Source organism: Bufo bufo, chromosome 5, assembly GCF_905171765.1.
Source record: "Bufo bufo chromosome 5, aBufBuf1.1, whole genome shotgun sequence".
NCBI classification, from domain to species: domain Eukaryota; kingdom Metazoa; phylum Chordata; class Amphibia; order Anura; family Bufonidae; genus Bufo; species Bufo bufo.
In genome coordinates this window covers 86200592-86224543 of record NC_053393.1, presented here as the reverse complement: position 1 = coordinate 86224543, position 23952 = coordinate 86200592, and the positions used below count along the sequence as shown (strand labels likewise).

Genomic DNA, 23952 nt, shown 5'->3' with positions numbered 1-23952 from the left:
GATTCACTAACACGGATGTTAGCATATGCCAGAGACTTTTGTAAGTCTTTTGCTGACACTCTAGGATTCTTCTTCACCTCATTGAGCAGTCTGCGCTGTGCTCTTGCAGTCATCTTTACAGGACAGCCACTCCTAGGGAGTGCTGAACTTTCTCCATTTATAGACAATTTGTCTTACCATGGACTGATGAACAGCAAGGCTTTTGGAGATACTTTTATAACCCTTTCCAGCTTTATGCAAGTCAACAATTCTTAATCGTAGGTCTTCTGAGAGCTCATTTGTGCAAGGCATCATTCACATCAGGCAATGCTCCTTGTAAAAAGCAAACCCAGAACTGGTGTGTGTTTTTTATAGGGTAGGGCAGCTATAACCAACACCTCCAATCTTATCTAATTGATTGGACTCCAGTTGGCTGACACCTCACTCCAATTAGCTCTTGGAGATGTTATTAGCCTTAGCCTAGGGGTTCACCTACTTTTTCTTGCAACTGTCTATCCACATATACAGGAGGATAGTATATTTTATACATGATGGTAATATATTGGTCTTAATGTGAATGAATATGATGTGTGTGTGTGTGTGTGTGTGTGTATATATATGGAAGAAAAAAACAACAGCAGCACCATCCAAGAGGCTCATGTATGAGCCGAAACGTCGCTCTGTGCCACTTGATGGGTGAATAAAACACATTGACTCATTGAAAAGTCCTCTGGAGTGCAGTCCAATTTCTGTCTTTTATATATATATATATATATATATATATATATATATATATATACAGTACAGACCAAAAGTTTGGACACACCTTCTCATTCAAAGAGTTTTCTTTATTTTCATGACTATGAAGGCATCAAAACTATGAATTAACACATGTGGAATTATATACATAACAAACAAGTGTGAAACAACTGAAAATATGTCATATTCTAGGTTCTTCAAAGTAGCCACCTTTTGCTTTGATTACTGCTTTGCACACTCTTGGCATTCTCTTGATGAGCTTCAAGAGGTAGTCACCTGAAATGGTCTTCCAACAGTCTTGAAGGAGTTCCTAGAGATGCTTAGCACTTGTTGGCCCTTTTGCCTTCACTCTGCGGTCCAGCTCTCCCCAAACCATCTCAATTGGGTTCAGGTCCGGTGACTGTGGAGGCCAGCTGTGTATCCACCTGACTTCTCCTCAACGCAACTGATGGTCCCAACCCCATTTATAAGGCAAGAAATCCCACTTATTAAACCTGACAGGGCACACCTGTGAAGTGAAAACCAATTCAGGGGACTACCTCTTGAAGCTCATCAAGAGAATGCCAAGAGTGTGCAAAGCAGTAATCAAAGTAAAAGGTGGCTACTTTGAAGAACCTAGAATATGACTTATTTTCAGTTGTTTCACACTTGTTTGTTATGTATATAATTCCACATGTGTTAATTCATAGTTTTGATGCCTTCAGTGTGAATCTACAATTTTCATAGTCATGAAAATAAAGAAAACTCTTTGAATGAGAAGGTCTGTACTGTATATATATATATTTATATATATATATTAAAAAAATATAACACTGGGCAGCACCGCAATCAAGACAGAAAAGTAGGCGTGCCAGCGGCTGTAGATGCTATCTACCAACCAAATATAAAGAAAGAAACTCCACGGCACTTCCAAAAATAATGTGTGTATTTTATTATATTTTATTCTGGTGGAATAAAATACGCACATTATTTTTGGAAGTGCCGAGGAGTTTCTTTCTTTATATATATATATATATATATATATTGTGGTAAGCTGCAGGGTATCGTAATGGATGGCAGATACGTGTCACCGAGATTCCTGGCCTCGGTGAGGTAAGAGACGGATTTTATGTGTTAACAGCAGAAGCTGTTGACACCTTTAATACTTAGTGTGGCTGCAAAGCCAAATCCGGGCCGGCTTTTATTGGGAGTAGGTAAAGAGTTGGGCGGGTGCCTACTCTCCACGTTCCAGGACCAGGTTTTGGAGCTGAGATTTAAATTCCCAGGCAGCAACCTCAGATGGGAGGAGAAGGAAGGAAGTCACTGTGAGCCTGGGTGGTTGTTTGCAGTGTGTGGAGCTGAGGCCTGGACCCCGACACGGGCATACAGAGCGCCCAGCATCCTGGGGGAAATCTTTATGTGGCTGTGCGATCGGCCAGGACAGGACTCATTCCAATAAAGGAGCCAGGTGAAGCTAGCTGTTATTTTGTGTGTGAATTAACACCAAGAGACTGTTCTGTTTTTTCTGTTTGAGCAACTGAGAAATAAATGCTCTTTTTTCTTCATTACCTGGACTCCATTTGCCTCTATACTGTACCCGCACCCCTGTCTACCAGAGTAATTCCCCACAATATATATATATATATCCTAAAACTGAACATTTGTAAGGTTTTCAAGATTCCTACTTTATGGTAAAGCACTCATGTTTTGTATAAATATAAAAGGAGTTAATTCTGGATCACTGATAGGAATTGAAACTCATTAATGGTCATTTAAATATAAAGGTCAACTATATTGGAAAGCATTTCAGCTATAGGGATGATGTTAATATATATTTGTTGCTTTTCTAAACAAAGGTTTATATTTTAAGTTATATTTTAAAGAAGAATACAATGATATTTAATAGAGTAATATATCATATCTTATGCAGAATATTACTTTATTAAAATAGGCAAAGATTTGGTTTTACTGTAGAAAGAAATATTTTGGGTGGTCAATTAAATTAATCAATATAATTTATATTTATAAAAATTCCACAAACATACACAAAGATATATGACTAAAGGAATAAAGATAAAAAGGCTACACTTACATAAAGGATTTTGTATTAGGATAATATTTTCAATAATATATAAACATCTATATTATGTTGAAATATAATATGGTAATACATGAATGGTATGGCACACTGTGATACTATAGGTTAGCTATAATCACCAACTTTGGTGTAGTAATAGGAAAGAAGAAGATATCTTCAATCGAGACTAAAGTCAACAGGAAATGTAATGTTTTCTAGAGACTGTGATATTCCTGAAGTCTATAAACATAAAGACTGATGTGCACAGAGTCCCAGGAAAAAACTTGGAGGTAAACAAATCTGTGTTATATTCTGGGAAAGGTGTGAAGATAAGGGGCACTCGAGAGTGACCCAAGACAAGGGTGAAGAGACCCTGAAGCACACCTGTCCATAGACAGCTCCAGAGGTAAAGTTCATAGAAAGAAAGTTCTGTCCACACAGAAAGGAGGTCTATGACAGAAGGACTGGCATCCAAAATGGAGAATTGAGCTCAAGAAGAGCGAGTGCTGAAGAGCTTCAGTAAGTGATTTAGAGTTAGAAAAGTTAGGGTTCCAGAAGTGAGATATGTAGCGCCTATGTTCGGCCTAGGGTGTTTTTTGTTTTTTTTTCTGAAAAAGCTATTCCATTGGATTGCCATAAACACCTCTGTGACGTTCAGGAATCTGCTACTTGTGATACTAAAGTTAAAAGCTTTGTTAAAAGACTACATTTTACTTGATTGTCAACAATCATGCTGAGAGCGTGAAATTCTTCATATGAGGCTGAATGGACAGTTACTTAATATTACTTATAAAGTTCTACCAAGTTATAACTGGTAAGAAAGAAAGGGGAATAACAAAGAAGTCACAGGTGTTCACAGAAGCTTCTGAAGAAGACCAAGGAATTCCTGATATGTAAGTTAAAATCTGTGCTCAGAAAAGCTGTGTCACCACAATTAGTAAGAAGTGATAGATCTTGTACATAAACATCATTGGAAAATATGATACAATTCAATTAAAGGACTGCACATCATCCACATATGGTTCTATCAATCCTATCATAGGCTTTATGTAAGTCAATTTTAAAATGAATAAGTGAAATTACAGTATCAAGATCATGACGAGACCAGAGGAAGATGATAAAGAGAAAAAGATACCTAATAGATATTAGATTAGTTCTTACATTTATTTCATTAGCATTCAAGCACAGTTTACCATATGTTCAGCAAATATTATTATTGTGTTATCAAATAAATAATTGATGGACAATTAATTAATTTATAAAGAAGAATGAATCTTCTTACACTCACTCTGTTGGAGGTGTTTGCTGGCTAGAGATGAAGACACATGGAGCCTGAAGATTCCTAACCTTCAACAATGATACTTCAAAGACATTAAGACTTTTCCTAAACTATTTCTGTAAGTAATCAACTCTTATGAAGACTGAAAATAAATCACATTATTCATTTTTTATATAGTGCGCTTGTTGAATTCTGGTGATGAGTCCTCCGGGTGTTCTTTACTCCAAACAAGCATACACTAGATTTGGAGAGGATTACCAAGTCAGGTTGATATATTTTTCATACATAAATATAATACACTTGGAGACATATTACAGTTCAATCCTTCAACTACCACCAGCCATATTTAATGTTGGAAGTTGTGGCAGCCATGATAGGGAAAGAGTTGCAGCACAAAGACCATACCCAGAGAATGGACACGCCACCAGAGCTTCCAACCTGAAGAAAATCTAACAGATCAATTGGAGCAATGAATTGGGAGATCTGTGGATCCATATGAGGTACAGGGCTGGTTCTAACTTTGCTAGAAAGGTATTGTCATGTGCTATATGATCTCTGATTTTTATTTTGTACATAAATCATGGTATAACCCTTTTAATGGACATTTTGGATGCTCTTAGCTTAGTTCTACTTTAATATCTTACTCAAAACACTGTAACTATTAATATTAGCTTAGAGATTTCTCCACATGAAACTACCAAAATGGAGCACATGTGATATGGTTCCCATGATACAACTGTAGTACCCCAGACCTGGGGGTACTACTATTGTATCCTTTATTTCTGTGTTTTATATGCACTGCTATGTAATGTTATGTATTTCACATGTACTGTGTCATTTTATCCAGCAGGGGGAGGTAATGGTTTGCAATGGTTAGCAAGAACAGGTCTAACCACCCTGATCCTCCCCTTTTGGTAGGAGAGGGCAGGTCTGACTTCTGTCTGGGGGGGGAGGAGTCCTGAGTAGTGTGGGAGGATTCAGGAGTACTAGGAGGAGAGGGGACATGAGAGGTCCTGTTCAGATAGTTGTGAAGCAGCTCATAGACCACCAACTCCCAAGAACCATATCGAAGTTCAGGGCCCAAATATCCCTCTCCTGCCAGGATGACAGCTGACCTCAAGTAAAGCCTTGAGATTCCAGACAGCAGAGTGATCATCGAGATACAGCTCTAAAGACACTGCTGCAAGGTGAGGGGCAACAGCCAAGCCACCCATCACAAAAAAACACAAGGCCAGTATCATCATGTGCAGAACTGCAGCCTTCCAACCTGCCACCATACCTCCTCAGCTGGTGGCAGAGAACAATTGCACTAAAACCTCCTGCTACTGTATGTATTTTAAGTTCTGCATTGCACTTAGTAAAAATAAAATTTTGTTAAAACTAATCCTGGTCTCCTTCTTCAGTACTATAATTTCACTGCATCGAACCCCAGGGAGTGATGGCCTGAGGTAGGACGCCGTGACACTAAAACAACATCACATCTGGGCCACTACAACTCTCATCATCTGCACTGGCTCCCACCAGGGCTCGCTGTACAACACTATCTCTTTACTTATCAGGTTACCCAGGGGCGTACTTGGAACTTAAAGTGGCCCTGGATAAAATACTAAAAGTGGCTCCGTTTTGTAGTTCAGTCCAAATTGATGAAAGGCAGGGCCGGAAATACCATATTGTGGCACATTATACCACCCCAACAGAGACAAATACCACAGTCCATCACAAAATACTGCCAGAAGCACAAAATACATCCCCAGAACCTTCCACTGGCCGCCCACGAGGAGGGCTCATGGAGACCCCCTGGGCATCAGCCCACTGGGAAATTTCTCTTTAAGGTCTATGGCCAATCCGCCCCTGAGGTTACCACTGTCTGGTAAGTGAAAACCATGATATGTCCCAGGGTTTTCTGCAGTATCTCATATATGACTCTATTAGGTGCCCAATTTTGGTGGAATTCTATCCGAGAAGCAACTCTGCAGTACCATTGGGTGACTATGGAGTATTTACAAGTCTGAAGTACTACTAAGATGGTTTTATAGACCAATGTCTTGGTCTGTTTTATTTCAGCCCATGTCTTCAGAGGTGTGAAGATAGCACACTGCAGTGCTTTGTGGCTAGGTATTCCAATACAAAAAGGACAAGCATTGAAATACATGTCATGTCTAGTCAGCCCATACAGTGTAACTATAAAAAGAGGCACAAAACATAATGCCACAGGTATCTGACAAGATATTTGTCTATGACTTACTGTTACTGTTTCCTCATTTTGGAGAAAATGATAATTTAAAATTAACAATTTCAAATAAAATACCCATTTTAGCAAAAATAAAATACTTCTGCTCCCCATAATGAGATCTCTGAGACCACAGCTGACAGTCTGCAAAATACTACAGACTGCACATAAAAATTTATTAAAAACTCAATGGTGTAACCATGCCTGGAACAGTAAAAGCACTGTTAAAGGTTTTATTCAAAAAGGACATTATCTACAAATACATTTTATGGCAGATGAGAAAATGCTACAAAATGAAGTATGTGTGTATGGTAACCTGTCCAGTTTGATTAGATGATTACTGTTAGGTGATTAGGAGTCGAAATCTGAAATATTATTTGTGAAACTACATTACCTAAATACATATAAAAATAATCAATAAGATAATTGGTAATTATAGCTTGTCTTCTTGCTCAGTACTAACGTTCCCTGCAGCAGACTTGGAAGGGATGAGGGCTGAAGTTGAAGGTGAACACAGGATCAAGCCTGGGATATGGCTGATCATCTGGAATATGGAACTCAAATCGTTGAAGGAGATATGTAAAGAAGATGAAGAGATCCATTCTTGCCAGTTGCTCTCCTACACATATTCGACGGCCTAAACATAAATGAGAGGAACATGAGGAAAACCACAACCCAAGCTTAACATTCAAGGTAGTGAAGACCCAACAATGTTTTAACCCTATAGAAGTGAACATGTCATCTATAAAACATTATTAGAGTACAAATATATCATATAAAAGATGCTATAAACAAATCAAAGTGGATTTTCAAGAGGGTATATTTTTTAGACATGGCCCAGGGTGGCATAAAAAATAAAAGTAGGGATACCCTCACCAATTTCACCCTACTCTCGCTGACCAGGTCCCAACCTACTTCTGAGTCCTTGTCCTTAAAATGTAGGAAATCCCTTCTCAGCCAATCACTGGCTGAGAAGAGTCAGCACTGTAGACAGTGATTGGCTGAGCAGGCATCTCCTAGCATTTTTGCGTTTCAAACCAGAACCAGGAAGCATTGAAAGCGTTGGAACAGGAGAGGCAGGGGAACGGTGAGGGTGAGCATCCCTTCTTATATTTTGTTATACCACTTTGAGCCATTTCTAAGAATTATATCTCACACCACCACTGAACCACTCTTCTCAACATCCCTAGGATAGGTCTTCAGTGTTATAGTTTTGGAATACCCCTATAAGTTGAGAACTTCTTAGAGACTTTCATGCTAAAATACTTAGAAATGATTTATGACCAAAACACTGATGAAAACGAACCAGTTTAGCTGTATCTGATCGGTATTTGCTAGTACCTGCTGAGAAGGGAATAAATGCTTCGTTCTTTACAAACTTTCCTTCTGAATCCAAGAAATGTTCTGGGTAAAATTGATACGGTTTCTTCCAAATGTTCTTATCCTTTAAAACGGATGTCAAGTTAGGTATGATTGTGGTGCCCTAAAATGAGGAAAAAAAAACATACTATTATTTTCTATGGTCTTCTTTCCTTCTGTTCATAAATTTAAGCAGGCCAGCAAAAAGTTTACACAATAGTGTTGTACAACCAGATATTGAGCCCTTAAATAAGATACAGATTAAAAGAGACCTACTAAAAATCGGTAAATGTTCTTTTCCATGTTACTTCTTTGCTAAGATATGATGTTGGAAATGACAGGCCCAAAGCCTGAGGCAGAACTACTGAGAGCTTGCGATGACAGCATATGTCTTTCTGAAATCATTCTGATGAAGTGTTTTCATGAAGACCTTCAGGGACTCATATTTGGTTTGAATACATTTACATGTCTGTGCATATTCATGTATATGGTGATTAGAGTTGAGCGAACACCTGGATGTTCGGGTTCGAGAAGTTCGGCCGAACTTCCCGGAAATGTTCGGGTTCGGGATCCGAACTCGACCCGAACTTCGTCCCGAACGCGAACCCCATTGAAGTCAATGGGGACCCGAACTTTTAAGCACTAAAAAGGCTGTAAAACAGCCCAGGAAAGAGCTAGAGGGCTGCAAAAGGCAGCAACATGTAGGTAAATCCTCTGCAAACAAATGTGGATAGGGAAATGAATTAAAATAAAAATTAAAAAAATAAAAATTAACCAATATCAATTGGACAGAGGTCCCATAGCAGAGAATCTGGCTTCACGTCAGCAGAGAATCAGTCTCTTCATGCCATAGCAAAGAATCTGGCTTCATGTCAGCAGAGAATCAGTATCTTCATGCCATAGCAGAGAATCTGGCTTCATGTCAGCGCAGAATCAGTCTTCATGTCATAGCAGAGAATCAGGCTTCACGTCACCCACCACTGGAACAGGCCACTGTCACATATTTAGGCCCCGGCACCCAGACAGAGGAGAGAGGTCCCATAACAGAGAATCTGGCCTTATGTCAGCACAGAATCAGTCTTCATGTCATAGCAGAGAATCAGGCTTCACGTCACCCACCACTGGAACAGGCCACTGTCACATATTTAGGCCCCGGCACCCAGACAGAGGAGAGAGGTCCCGTAACAGAGAATCTGGCCTTATGTCAGCGCAGAATCAGTCTTCATGTCATAGCAGAGAATCAGGCTTCACGTCACCCACCACTGGAACAGGCCACTGTCACATATTTAGGCCCAGGCAGAGGAGAGAGGTCCCGTAACAGAGAATCTGGCCTTATGTCAGCACAGAATCTGTCCTCATGTCATAGCAGAGAATCAGGCTTCACGTCACCCACCACTGGAACAGGCCACTGTCACATATTTAGGCCCCGGCACCCAGACAGAGGAGAGAGGTCCCGTAACAGAGAATCTGGCCTTATGTCAGCGCAGAATCAGTCTTCATGTCATAGCAGAGAATCAGGCTTCACGTCACCCACCACTGGAACAGGCCACTGTCATATATTTAGGCCCAGGCACCCAGGCAGAGGAGAGAGGTCCCGTAACAGAGAATCTGGCCTTATGTCAGCACAGAATCTGTCTTCATGTCATAGCAGAGAATCAGGCTTCACATCACCCACCACTGGAACAGGCCACTGTCACATATTTAGGCCCCGGCACCCAGACAGAGGAGAGAGGTCCCGTAACAGAGAATCTGGCCTTATGTCAGCGCAGAATCAGTCTTCATGTCATAGCAGAGAATCAGGCTTCACGTCACCCACCACTGGAACAGGCCACTGTCACACATTTAGGCCCCGGCACCCAGACAGAGGAGAGAGGTCCCGTAACAGAGAATCTGGCCTTATGTCAGCACAGAATCAGTCTTCATGTCATAGCAGAGAATCAGGCTTCACGTCACCCACCACTGGAATAGGCCACTGTCACACATTTACTGTAGGCCCAGGCAACCAGGCAGAGGAGAGAGGTCCCGTAACAGAGAATCTGGCCTTATGTCAGCGCAGAATCTGTCTTCATGTCATAGCAAAGAATCAGGCTTCACGTCACCCACCACTGGAACAGGCCACTGTCACATATTTAGGCCCCGACACCCAGACAGAGGAGAGAGGTCCCGTAACAGAGAATCTGGCCTTATGTCAGCGCAGAATCAGTCTTCATGTCATAGCAGAGAATCAGGTTTCACGTCACCCACCACTGGAACAGGCCACTGTCACATATTTAGGCCCAGGCACACAGGCAGAGGAGAGAGGTCCCGTGACAGAGAATCTGGCCTTATGTCAGCACAGAATCTGTCTTCATGTCATAGCAGAGAATCAGGCTTCACGTCACCCACCACTGGAACAGGCCACTGTCACATATTTAGGCCCCGGCACCCAGACAGAGGAGAGAGGTCCCGTAACAGAGAATCTGGCCTTATGTCAGCGCAGAATCAGTCTTCATGTCATAGCAGAGAATCAGGCTTCACGTCACCCACCACTGGAACAGGCCACTGTCACACATTTAGGCCCCGGCACCCAGACAGAGGAGAGAGGTCCCGTAACAGAGAATCTGGCCTTATGTCAGCACAGAATCAGTCTTCATGTCATAGCAGAGAATCAGGCTTCACGTCACCCACCACTGGAACAGGCCACTGTCACATATTTAGGCCCCGGCACCCAGACAGAGGAGAGAGGTCCCGTAACAGAGAATCTGGCCTTATGTCAGCGCAGAATCAGTCTTCATGTCATAGCAGAGAATCAGGCTTCACGTCACCCACCACTGGAACAGGCCACTGTCACACATTTAGGCCCCGGCACCCAGACAGAGGAGAGGTTCATTCAACTTTGGGTTGCCCCGCAATATAATGGTAAAATGAAAATAAAAATAGGATTGAATGTGGAAGTGCCCTGGAGTAGAATAATATATTGTTAAGGGGAGGTAGTTAATATCTAATCTGCACAAGGGATGGACAGGTCCTGTGGGATCCATGCCTGGTTCATTTTTATGAACGTCAGCTTGTCCACATTGGCTGTAGACAGGCGGCTGCGTTTGTCTGTAATGATGCCCCCTGCCGTGCTGAATACACGTTCAGACAAAACGCTGGCCGCCGGGCAGGCCAGCACCTCCGAGGCATAAAAGGCTAGCTCTGGCCACGTGGACAATTTGGAGACCCAGAAGTTGAATGGGGCCGAACCATTAGTCAGTACGTGGAGGAGTGTGCACAGGTACTGTTCCACCATGTTAGTGAAATGTTGCCTCCTGCTAACACGTTCAGGTGTGGTGCAGTTAGCTGTGGCGTGGTGACAAAACTTTTCCACATCTCTGCCATGCTAACCCTGCCCTCAGAAGAGCTGGCCGTGACACAGCTACGTTGACGACCTCTTGCTCCTCTTCTGCCTTCGCCTTGGGCTTCCACTGGTTCCCCTGTGACATTTGGGAATGCTCTCAGTAGCGCGTCTACCAACGTGCGCTTGTACTCACGCATCTTCCTATCACGCTCCAGTGTAGGAAGTAAGGTGGGCACATTGTCTTTGTACCGGGGATCCAGCAGGGTGGCAACCCAGTAGTCCGCACACGTTAAAATGTGGGCAACTCTGCTGTCGTTGCGCAGGCACTGCAGCATGTAGTCGCTCATGTGTGCCAGGCTGCCCAGAGGTAAGGACAAGCTGTCCTCTGTGGGAGGCGTATCGTCATCGTCCTGTGTTTCCCCCCAGCCACGCACCAGTGATGGGCCCGAGCTGCTTTGGGTGCCACCCCGCTGTGAACATGCTTCATCCTCATCCTCCTCCACCTCCTCCTCATCCTCATCCTCCTCGTCCTCCAGTAGTGGGCCCTGTCTGGCCGCATTTGTACCTGGCCTCTGGTGTTGCAAAAAACCTCCCTCTGAGTCACTTCGAAGAGACTGGCCTGAAAGTGCTAAAAATGACCCCTCTTCCTCCTCTTCCTCCTGGGCCACCTCCTCTTCCATCATCGCCCTAAGTGTTTTCTCAAGGAGACATAGAAGTGGTATTGTAACGCTGATAACGGCGTCATCACCACTGGCCATGTTGGTGGAGTACTCGAAACAGCGCAACAGGGCACACAGGTCTCGCATGGAGGCCCAGTCATTGGTCGTGAAGTGGGTCTGATCCGCAGTGCGACTGACCCGTGCGTGCTGCAGCTGAAACTCCACTATGGCCTGCTGCTGCTCGCACATTCTGTCCAGCATATGCAAGGTGGAGTTCCACCTGGTGGGCACGTCGCATATGAGGCGGTGAGCGGGAAGGCCGAAGTTACGCTGTAGCGCAGACAGGCGAGCAGCGGCAGGGTGTGAACGCCGGAAGCACGAACAGACGGCCCGCACTTTATGCAGCAGCTCTGACATGTCGGGGTAGTTGCGAATGAACTTCTGCACCACCAAATTCAGCACATGCGCCAGGCAAGGGATGTGCCTCAAACCGGCTAGTCCCAGAGCTGCAACGAGATTTCGCCCATTATCGCACACCACCAGGCCGGGCTTGAGGCTCACCGGCAGCAACCACTCGTCGGTCTGTTGTTCTATACCCCGCCACAACTCCTGTGCGGTGTGGGGCCTGTCCCCCAAACATATGAGTTTCAGAACGGCCTGCTGACGTTAACCCCGGGCTGTGCTGAAGTTGGTGGTGAAGGTGTGTGGCTGACTGGATGAGCAGGTGGAAGAAGAGGAGGAGGAAGCTGAGTAGGAGGAGGAGGAGACAGGAGGCAAAGAATGTTGCCCTGCGATCCTTGGCGGCGGAAAGACGTGCGCCAAACAGCTCTCCGCCTTGGGCCCAGCCGCCACTACATTTACCCAGTGTGCAGTTAGGGAGATATAGCGTCCCTCGCCGTGTTTACTGGTCCACGTATCTGTGGTTAGGTGGACCTTGCCACAGATGGCGTTGCGCAGTGCACACTTGATTTTATCGGACACTTGGTTGTGCAGGGAAGGCACGGCTCTCTTGGAGAAGTAGTGGCGGCTGGGAACAACATACTGTGGGACAGCAAGCGACATGAGCTGTTTGAAGCTGTGTGTGTCCACCAGCCTAAATGACAGCATTTCATAGGCCAGTAGTTTAGAAATACTGGCATTCAGGGCCAGGGATCGAGGGTGGCTAGGTGGGAATTTACGCTTTCTCTCAAATGTTTGTGAGATGGAGAGCTGAACGCTGCCGTGTGACATGGTTGAGATGCTTGGTGACGCAGGTGGTGGTGTTGGTGGTACATCCCATGATTGCTGGGCGGCAGGTGCCAACGTTCCTCCAGAGGCGGAGGAAGAGGCCGAGGCGGCGGCAGCAGCAGCAGAAGAGGCCGAGGCGGCGGCAGCAGCAGAAGATGTAGCAGGGGGAGCCTGAGTGAGTTCCTTGTTTTTAAGGTGTTTACTCCACTGCAGTTCATGCTTTGCATGCAGGTGCCTGGTCATGCAGGTTCTGCTAAGGTTCAGAACGTTAATGCCTCGCTTCAGGCTCTGATGGCACAGCGTGCAAACCACTCGGGTCTTGTCGTCAGCACATTGTTTGAAGAAGTGCCATCCCAGGGAACTCCTTGAAGCTGCCTTTGGGGTGCTCGGTCGCAGATGGCGGCGGTCAGTAGCAGGCGGAGTCTCTTGGCGGCGGGTGTTCTGATTTTGCCCACTGCTCCCTCTTTTGCTACGCTGTTGGCTCGGTCTCACCACTGCCTCTTCCTCCGAACTCTGAAAGTCAGGGGCACGACCTTCATTCCATGTGGGGTCTAGGACCTCATCGTCCCCTGCATCGTCTTCCACCCAGTCTTGATCCCTGACCTCCTGTTCAGTCTGCACACTGTAGAAAGACGCAGCAGTTGGCACCTGTGTTTCGTCATCATCAGAGACGTGCTGAGGTGGTATTCCCATGTCCTCATCATCAGGAAAAATAAGTGGTTGTGCGTTAGTGCATTCTATCTCTTCCACCCCTGGGGAAGGGCTAGGTGGATGCCCTTGGGAAACCCTGGCAGCAGAGTCTTCAAACAGCATAAGAGACTGCTGCATAACTTGAGGCTCAGACAGTTTCCCTGATATGCATGGGGGTGATGTGACAGACCGATGGGCTTGGTTTTCATGCGCCATCTGTGCGCTTTCTGCAGAAGACTGCGTGGGAGATAATGTGAACGTGCTGGATCCACTGTCGGCCACCCAATTGACTAATGCCTGTACCTGCTCAGGCTTTACCATCCTTAGAACGGCATTGGGCCCCACCAAATATCGCTGTAAATTCTGCTGGCTACTGGGACCTGAGGTAGTTGGTTCACTAAGACGTGTGGCTGTGGCAGAACGGCCACGTCCTCTCCCAGCACCAGAGGGTCCACTAACACCACCACGACCATGTCCATGTCCACGTCCGCGTCCGCGTCCCTTATTAGATGTTTTCCTCATTGTTCCCGTTCACCACAATTTTGAGAATGGCAAATTTGGGAATAGTTTTTCACCCCAGAACAAAAAATGTTCTTTTACGGTCACTACAAATAACTTGACCAGCTAAAACAGTACAGTTTTGGTTGAATAGAAATGTGAGGCCTGTTTTTTTTTGCACTGTGTGACAGGTATAGGTTTAATCACAGAATTAGACTTGTATCTGCACGGTAGCGTGTGTGTTAGGTTTTTCTGAATGACACTATCAGCACCTTCAATGTAAGATATCCTTTTTGGGATAGATTTCAAGTAGGCCTCATATAGCAGAAACTAGTTATTTTGAGAATGGCAAATTTGGGAATAGTTTTTCAACCCAGAACAAAAAATGTGCTTTTACGGTCACTACAAATAACTTGACCAGCTAAAACAGTAAAGATTTGGTTGAATAGAAATGTGAGGCCTGTTTTTTTTTGCGCTGTGTGACAGGTATAGGTTTAATCACAGAATTAGACTTGTATCTGCACGGTAGCGTGTGTGTTAAATTTTTCTGAATGACACTATCAGCACCTTCAATGTAAGATATCCTTTTTGGGATAGATTTCAAGTAGGCCTCATATAGCAGAAACTAGTTATTTTGAGAATGGCAAATTTGGGAATAGTTTTTCAACCCAGAACAAAAAGTGTGCTTTTACGGTCACTACAAATAACTTGACCAGCTAAAACAGTACAAATTTGGTTGAATAGAAATGTCAGGTCTATTTTTTAGGCGCTGGGTGACAGGCTCAACTTGCCCCTGATGTAGTATATGGCCAAAAAATAACCACACTATTGATGGTTAAATGCACTTGGGTGACACAGGCTCAGCCTGCACCAGATGTAGTATATGGCCAAAAAATAACCACACTATTGATGGTTAAATGCACTTGGGTGACACAGGCTCAGCCTGCACCAGATGTAGTATATGGCCAAAAAATAACCACACTGTTGATGGTTAAATGCACTTGGGTGACACAGGCTCAGCCTGCACCAGATGTAGTATATGGCCAAAAAATAACCAGACTGTTGATGGTTAAATGCACTTCGGTAACACAGGCTCAGCCTGCAGCTGATGTAGTATATGGCCAAAAAATAACCAGACTGTTGATGGTTAAATGCACTTCGGTGACACAGGCTCAGCCTGCAGCTGATGTAGGATATAGCAAAAAATAACCACACTATTGATGGTTAAATACACTTGGTGATAGCTTGTGCTGGCGCACCACAAGCCACAAAATGGCCGCCGATCACCCCAGAAAAAAGTGATCTAAAAACGCTCTGGGCAGCCTCAGAAAAGTGAGCAAGTCGATATTAGCACTTCAATGATCCACAGCTGCAGATCGATCACAGAATGAAGTCTTTTGGAGGAGTTAATCTGCCTAATCTTGCCCTAACGTCGCAGCTGCAACCTCTCCCTATGCTTGAATCAGCAGAGTGACGTGCAGCGCTATGTGACCCAAGCTTATATAGAGGCTGGGTCACATGCTGCACTGGCCAATCACAGTCATGCCAATAGTAGGCAAGGCTGTGATGGCCTCTTGGGGCAAGTATTATGACGCTTGTTGATTGGCTGCTTTACAGCCTTTCAAAAAGCGCCAAGAAAGCGCCGAACACCGAACCCGAACCCGGACTTTTACGAAAATGTTCGGGTTCGGGTTCGTGTCACGGACACCCCAAAATTCGGTACGAACCCGAACTATACAGTTCGGGTTCGCTCATCCCTAATGGTGATCTGAATCCAAACAAGGATTGTTTGTTCATGACAACTCTGTACCTCGTTGTGCACGTCAATGCCCAAAATAGTGGATAACAGGGAAAGGAAAGAGATCTTTAGAGCTAACCTTATATGACACAAACTGAGTATTTATATTCTGAGTATCCACGGTAGGATGGACAATGAAAGTTCCAGAAGTAATAAGAATTACAGATGAGTGAACCGATTCGACAAAAATTCAGTTAGTTACAAATTACCCAAAACATTCTAATATTGGCAAATTCCAAACTTTTGTAATATGTCCCATACAAATCACCTATAATGGCAGCCACCATTTTACAGATCAGAAGACAGAGAAGTCATCTGTCACCAAAAAGAGATAAGTTTTGGATGTTTTTTTATAAAAAAAAAAAAATTGACAGTGTAACGTGTTATTGAACCGGCTCTTTGTTACCACCGGCTAACTGGTGAATTTTGGAAAATCTCTAAACTGAGAATGTTCTCTTAGCAGGAGCATGTGTGCGTGTGTGTGGTGAACATGTTGCACTTAGCTACTATTCTCTGTACTGTGGCCTTGAAGCTGATTGTAAGTTAGAATTGTAAAGAAGTCATAGAAGCAATTAAATACATAAAAACTAAGCCTTCCAAACACAGAATAGAAGTAAGACATGAAGACGTTACATTCACAGGGTGTTTAATTGCAAGAGCAAGGATATACCGTATTTTTCGCTTTATAAGATCACCAATAGTGGGGGGAAATCGACGTGCGTCTTATAAAGCGAATACTAGTGAGCGCTTCCATTATGGAAGCGCTCACTAGTATGAATTAGGTGCCGGGAGTTGGAAACAAAGCGCCACAAGCGCTTGTAGTACTCACCCTTCCTGGTCTTCCTTGCTGGGGCCGGCGCTTCACTGTCCTGAATGCGTACAGCGTCAGGACGTAGTGTGCGCACTATGACCTGATGCTGTAGGCGGTCAGCTAACAGAGCAGCACAGGCCGGGAAGACAAGGGAGCGCAACTTCTGCCGGAGGTGAAGAGGAGCAGCGGCGCAGGATAGGTAAGAGGAAGTTTTTATTTTAATCTGATCTGATGACTAATGGGGTCTAACATTGAGGTCTGATCTGAAGTCTGATGGACGTCTGACAATGTGGGCTGATCTGAGGTCTGATGGGGGTCTAACATTAAAGGCTGATGTGAGGTCTGATGGGGGTCTGACAATGTGGGCTGATCTGAGGTCTGATGGGGGTCTAACATTAAAGGCTGATGTGAGGTCTGATGGGGGTCTGACAATGTGGGCTGATCTGAGGTCTGATGGGGGTCTAACATTAAAGGCTGATGTGAGGTCTGATGGGGGTCTGACAATGTGGGCTGATCTAAAGTCTGATGGAGTTTTGACATGGAGGGATGATGTGATATCCTGATAAGGGGGTCAGATGTGATGTCCTGATATAGGGGCCTGATCTGATGCCCTGATATTTATGGGTGTCTGATCTGATGTCCTGATATTTATGGGGGTCTGATCTGATGTCCTGATATTTATCTGAGGATCTGATATGAGGTCTGATAAAATTATTTTTTTTTTTTTCCTCCTCTTAAACATGGGCACCCTTTATAAAGCGAAAAATACGGTAAATTAATAAAGCACAGGTAAGATCGAGTTTACATCACAGTTTATTTTTCTGTACTTCTGATCCATCAGAAGAACAGAAAAGTAAAGAAAAAAATGGATCCTGTATTTTAAGCATCTGTTATGCTCAGTTATGCACATTTGGCATCCGTTTTAGTCATTTCGGCCTGAGATCTGTTATTTTAGACGGAAAAAAAGTCCTGCATGCAGTATTTAACATGTAAAACAATGCCGGCATTGGTGTTTTTTCTCATCCCCCACAAAGGGTTAATAAAATGTAGTTATGTGCACCACAAAATGGTGCCAAAAAAAGAAAAACATAACTCATCCCACAAAAAACAAGCACACATCCAGCTACATCACTGAAAAAAAAAATTATGGCTTTTAGAATGCAACTTGCAGAATGATTGGGGGCATGGCCATATAGGCGTATGCCCCCCATGATGTCACAAAGTCACATTTGGTTGTATGGTTGTGTTTTCTTCCTCCTTTTTTGTCTTTATAGGTTAGGGGAAAATGCCAGCTGCAGGGTAACGGCTGAGGCAGGACAACAACATTGCAGGGCACATGGCTATTCACTGGATTGGAAGAGTAGACATCTTGGGCTATTGCGGTACTCACACAATTTTTTCAATTTTATTTTTCACTATGTGAGCTATTGATCACTTCTATAATGGTTTATAAAACTCAGCATTCCCAATGCATTATTGCCTGTCAGTAAAAAATTGATAGGCAATCCATGACCTTTGCATATGGCCATCAGGCCATGCCAGGTTTTTGGGCTTTTGTTAGGCTGCTATAACAACCTGCGCCAAAGGGGTGACAGAGGGAGCACCATCCCTCTGTCTAACCACTCAGATGCCAGCTGAAGTCTGCAGAAAGTGTTGTCTAGGAGAACTAGAATCTCAATTTTTATCTGATAACTTGAGATAAATGAACTTCTCTGCATATAAGGTTTCTTCGCACTGCATGCTGATAACATATACTCAACCTTGGGGATGTCAAATCCTTGGATATTGGTGTCTCTGAAGGTCATATGGAGCAAAGCTAAAGGCAAGATATTCCCGTATCGCTGGACTTCATGGATGACTGCACTGGTATACGGCATTTTAGATTGGTCTTCTATAGTGGGTGGTCTGTCACTGCCAATTACATGATCAATTTCTTCATGGACCTTCTCTGCAAAAGAGCAAACTCATTACTAAAAAAGTTTCATTTACAAATAGCAAGCTTTGTTCACATCTGACCAAAGTGAACTTCTAAAAAAAAAAAAAAAGACTTTTTAAGTACAGTTTTAGCCAAAGCAGGGTGAACTGGGTTTCATTGCCATGAGTTTTTTTTTTTTAGGTGGGTCCTGCCCTACAGTGTGGACAAGTGCTAGGATAAACTGGGCATTCATGGTAAAGAGTTTTTGTACATAAAGGATCAAAGGAGAAATATTTTAGTACATTTTGTATTAAATGCTAAAGTAAGACTTTAACTAAAATATCTGTAACGGAAAAAAATATTGTACAGTTTCCAGACACCTTGACCACCTGCTCTCCAGGCCACGTAACTTACCACTGATGGGAGGCGTGACTTGTGACGACATCATGCTCGTTGATAATAACACCTGACCACTGGTGGGGTGGATTGTTCTTAATTTGCGCCAGGTGTGCTGTTTCTTTGTCCATCGTTTTGGTCAGGGACAGGAGTTATTGTTTAATGTGTCTTTCCTATACGTAGTTGTCTGACTTCCACATCAACTTGAATCAACTATGATCTGACTAACAAGCCAGCAGATGTATGGGAAATTACCTGCTAACTACATCACCTGTGGATTGCATTTACCCCCCCCCCCCCCTTCCCTTCTGTGTATTAGGAAGCGTTCAGCCTGTCTAGCTGAGGTGGAAAAGCTATGCCATTAGAATGACATTATGTAGTCAGATTGAACTGACAACCAATGATGGAACAGCCATGATTATTCCAACAAATCCTAATGGGGCAAATGCACTGAAATGACGGCTGAGGGAAATAAAAGGGAGGCTGCCCCTGCCTACAGGTTTGGTTGGAGAGTCTAGGTTGGGACGATCGGGTCACCTGGCACCATGCTCCCTACGCTTGCCGCTACCTCCTCTTGGCCCAAAGTGGGGTGCTACTGGCTGGGTAGTTGGTCCTGGGTCCCCCTGAAGTTGAAGAGGTTTAATCCCTGGCCAGTCAACGGAAGGGTGAATCGCTGTCACCTGTGTCATCCTATGTCCTTGCTGGTGCTGTACTGTATGCTGCTGACTGTTGGTTATCCAATAAAGTCTTCACAGGGAAAGGAGCATAAGGGTTTGGTGGTTTGAGCCCTGTCCCTGTGCAGGCTTTATAAAGATAGCCAGGCCGGAGGCTAGTAACTACTTACTCTGGATGTGAGGATGAAGCAACATCATTAGGAGGGACCAGCGCAAAGTGTTAGATGTGGTATCTGTCCCAGCCACAAAGAGATCCGCTATCACATATAGAAGTGTTTCTTCAGCGAAACTGCTGTTAGGGTTGTCTTTATTCTGAAAGCACAGAAAATGAGTTATTATAAAAGACCTCAAGGACAATGTTTCTCCTGATTTTAACTTTTTCCTTCGTGCACAATACAGCTTTAAAAACAACTGTAAATCACCAATTGCTGACACATAGGGTTTGTGCCCTTGTAAAATTCATGAGAGTGAAGTTCATACACCTGTAGCTGCTTTCAACAAACCCTTTCTGGGAAGAGGTGTAGTGTCCCACTTATGTGTGTATGGGCCACTGCAAAATGCTATTTGCATTTCATGTCATTTTGCACTAATTACTGTATTTGCCTTTATCATATGCTGCTAAATTCCAACCTCAGGCTGTTCAAATGCACTACACTTTACCAACACTAGAGGTCACTATTACATCATTTAAATAGGCCAGCCACAGGAAGTTAGGGTGTGTGGAGCAGGGGCAGGGAGGCATTTGCCCCCCAGGCCGCCCTAAAAACCGGCCGCTGGGCCGTCTTTAACAAATAATATATATATATTATTTTTTATTCCTCAGGGCCGCACCGCCGATCACCACAGGCGGCGCTGCCCTGGATGTAATTGCGGCGGGCAGCAGTGGCGGCGGGCAGTAGGAGATGAGCGCTTCCATTGTGGAAGCGCTCATCTCCATATTCATCTGTATCGCCGTCCTCAGGACAGTGATTCAGATAGATGGCTGTGATGTGGGGCAGGGGAGGGAGAGGCGTGTCCCTCCCCTGTTCTTCTGATAGGCCGCAGGCACTAATGCCTGCAGCCTATCAGAGGCCGACGTCATTATCATCGCGCCGCCTGAGCCGGGCAGCACACAGCAGGGACACAGGCCGGAAGAGGCCTGCATCGCTGCTGATGGAGGTAAGTATTAGTGTTTTTGTTTTTTTTCTTTGCGCGGGGAGCTGTCACTATGGGGGGGGAGCTGTCACTATGACTATGGGGGAGCTGGCACTATGGGGGAGCTGGCACTATGGGGGGGCTTGCACTATGGGAGGGCTTGCACTATGGGGGAGCTGGCACTATGGGGGAGCTGGCACAATAGAGGGAGCTGGCACTATGGGGGGAGAACTGGCACTATGGGGGGAGAACTGGCACTATTGGGGGGGCTGGCACTATGGGGGGGGCTGGCACTATGGGGGGAGCTGGCACTATGGGGGGAGCTGGCTCTATGGGGGAGAGCTGGCACTATGGGGGGAGCTGGCACTATGGGGGGGAGCTGGCACTATGGGGGGGAGCTGGCACTATGGGGGGGAGCTGGCACTATGGGGGGATCTGGCACTATTGTGGAAGCTGACACTATGGGGGGGCTGACACTATGGGAGGAGCTGGCACTATGGGGGCATTTCTTACTGGCACATTATGGGGGCAACATGGGGGAGAGGAGCACTATGGGGGTATCTGGGGGCTCTAAAGGGGCTTTTTTTAATTATTGGCACATTATGGGGGACACTATAGGGGAGAGTGGCACTATGGGGCATCTGGTGTCACTATAGGGCATTATTTGGGGGCACTATGGGGAAGTGGGGGCTCTAAAGGGGCATTTTTTATTGGCATATTATGGGGGGCACTATGGCATTTGGTGGCACTAAGGGGACATTTTTTACTGGCACATTATGGGAGGCACTATAGGGGAGAGCAGGCACTATGGGGCATTATTTGGGGGCACTATGGGGGAGTGGAGCACTATTGGGGCATATGGTGGCACAAAGAAGGGGCATTTTTTACTGGCACATTGTGGGGGAGAGGAGTACTATAGGGGCATCTGCTGGGGGCACTAAGAAGGGGCATTTTTTTACTGGCATATTATGGGGGACACTATTGGGAAGGGGGAGAGGAGCACTATGAGGGCATTTACTGGGGCACTATATAGGGGTATTTTATACTGGCATACATTATGGGGACATTAGCTTAACTGCGGGCACTAAGCGGGGGTATTTCATGTACTGTCATATTATAGGGAGAATTATTACTACTAGGGGGTATTATGGGGAGCTTTACTACTATTGGGGCGCTATGAGGAACATGATTACTAGTATGGGCACTATAGGGGCATTATTACTACTAAGTGTGCTCTGGCAGAGAATTATTTCTATTGGTGGGATTTTGGGGAGCACTGTTACTTTGGGGGCACCCTGACATAGTATCAGCTTAGCACAATTATTTTTGGGGACATTATCTTTATACTATTAAGTCTGGGCGCAGTTATTTTTTAGAGCACTGTGTGCTAATAATTGTTGAAGGGGGCACTATCTGTGTGGTAGTAGCATTTCCAGGGGGACTGTTTCTGCAGTATAGTATTGGGGGTGGCAGGAAAGGGTGTTCAGAAGATGTGAAGATGATGGAAATGTGGAAAACTAATGTCTGTTTCTCAATCTCTGCAGAGATGGGAGATGGCAGAAAAATCATCATGGCGGTCTGGTCTGAATGGAGAAGATGAGGAAAGAGAACGTCTATAACAAAGGTGACATCACTGGATGTAAGAGGTATGTGGCGCTATGTAGGAGAGGAGATGCTCCGGCTCCTCCCCCTGCCATTTTCAGAAGGAAGATTCAGAGCTGGGTGAGGACGGCCAAAGGGGGCAGCAGGCCACGGGCGAGTGGCAGATGGTGGGGGAACCACAGGCCTTGAGCAGGATCTGGGGAGGGAGGAGAGCGGAGGAGCTTCCTGGCTGTAGCCTGCTGTTTATAGTATAATGTGAAGCAGGCAGTGCAGCCAGGACAGACACTCCCCTCTCCGTATGATGTGTAGAGACAGGCCTCAACAATACAATGTCAGCTGTACAGTGTTTGTTGGGAGTGGCCTATTATATGTAGGAGGGGCTTTTAATTATGGGCGGGGCTAAAATGGGCCACTTGACTGGATTTGCCCCCCAGGACTAAGGCTGCCAGCCCTACCCTGGTGTGGAGAGAGAAGTAAGAAGGAGGAAGGAGAGGAGTGAGGAGTCTAGGAGACAGACTCAGTCCTCCTGGGCTTTGCCCCAGGAGTTAATCTACTTTAACTTGTGGAGATTAAAGCATTTCTAGCTTATGTGCTCCACAGCACCAAGTGACCAGGAGAAGCTTCCGGCGCCTGGACACCACCCGACAACTAAGTACAAAGTTGTGTTCAAAATTCATATTATTGCAAGGCCCTCTGTGCCCCATCAGCAGCAGCCTGAGTCTAGAGTCGCTGATGAGCAGCTTTCTTCACCCGCATAGTGAAGAAACTACTCACTAGCAGCTAGACATAGAGCAGCACCTGAACCAGCAGGTAGTGACATACTTGGAGTGCACCCTGCCAGCCGTCATTGAAGATCCGCTGGACTACTGGGCAGCCAAACTGGATTTGTGGCCGCAACTGGCCGAGTTTGCCCTGGAAAAGCTGTCCTGCCCGGCCAGTAGTGTGGCATCAGAGAGGGTGTTTAGTGTGGCGGGGGCCATAGTTGCTCCAAGGAGAACTCGCCTGTCCACCCAAAATGTGGAGAGACTGAGCTTTGTCAAGATGAATCAGGCGTGGATCAGCCAGGATTTTCACCCACTAATGCCTGATGCATCAGATTAGATCATCCATGCTGCCTCACCCAAACTTTGACAAAAGAGACCGGTTTCTTCTGGCTACCTGCCTCAGCTACTATTCTGATGCTGCCACCCACCTGATGCCACATATCTGATGCCAAGTGCTCCTTCTTACACCCACCATCGTCAGTAGGTACTGTTAGTGAGACCCCACTCTGTCACCTTGCCACTCTGTGGTCTCCTGATTAGAGATGGCCTTGCGGTTCGCCCGGCGGTCGTTTCGCGGCAAACTTTTCTTTTTCGTGGTTCGTCGAACGGGCGAACATATGGTGATGTCCGTCGGCGCCATATTGTTTTACATTGTGAAGAACTTTGACCCATGACACATCCATCAGGTAGTACAGGACAGCCAATTGAGATGTTTCAGCCAATCAAGACGATCTGGCCGCCATTTTATATTCAGTCTTTTGCCAGTGTAGGGAGAGATTGCTGTGTGGAGCAGGGACAGACTG

The 23952-nt window shown here is 45.2% G+C and overlaps 1 protein-coding gene across 1 annotated transcript in view; it reads right to left on the bottom strand.

The window, feature by feature from the left end:
* Positions 1 to 6522: 6522 nt before the first annotated feature.
* Positions 6523 to 23952, bottom strand: part of LOC121001277 (cytochrome P450 2D15-like) — a 75396-nt gene continuing 57966 nt past the window's right edge. The window contains 4 exon segments of the mRNA XM_040432270.1: positions 6523 to 6940; positions 7645 to 7786; positions 18425 to 18612; positions 19820 to 19961. Coding sequence (XP_040288204.1) covers positions 6762 to 6940; positions 7645 to 7786; positions 18425 to 18612; positions 19820 to 19961 — 651 coding nt within the window. The 3' untranslated portion in view covers positions 6523 to 6761.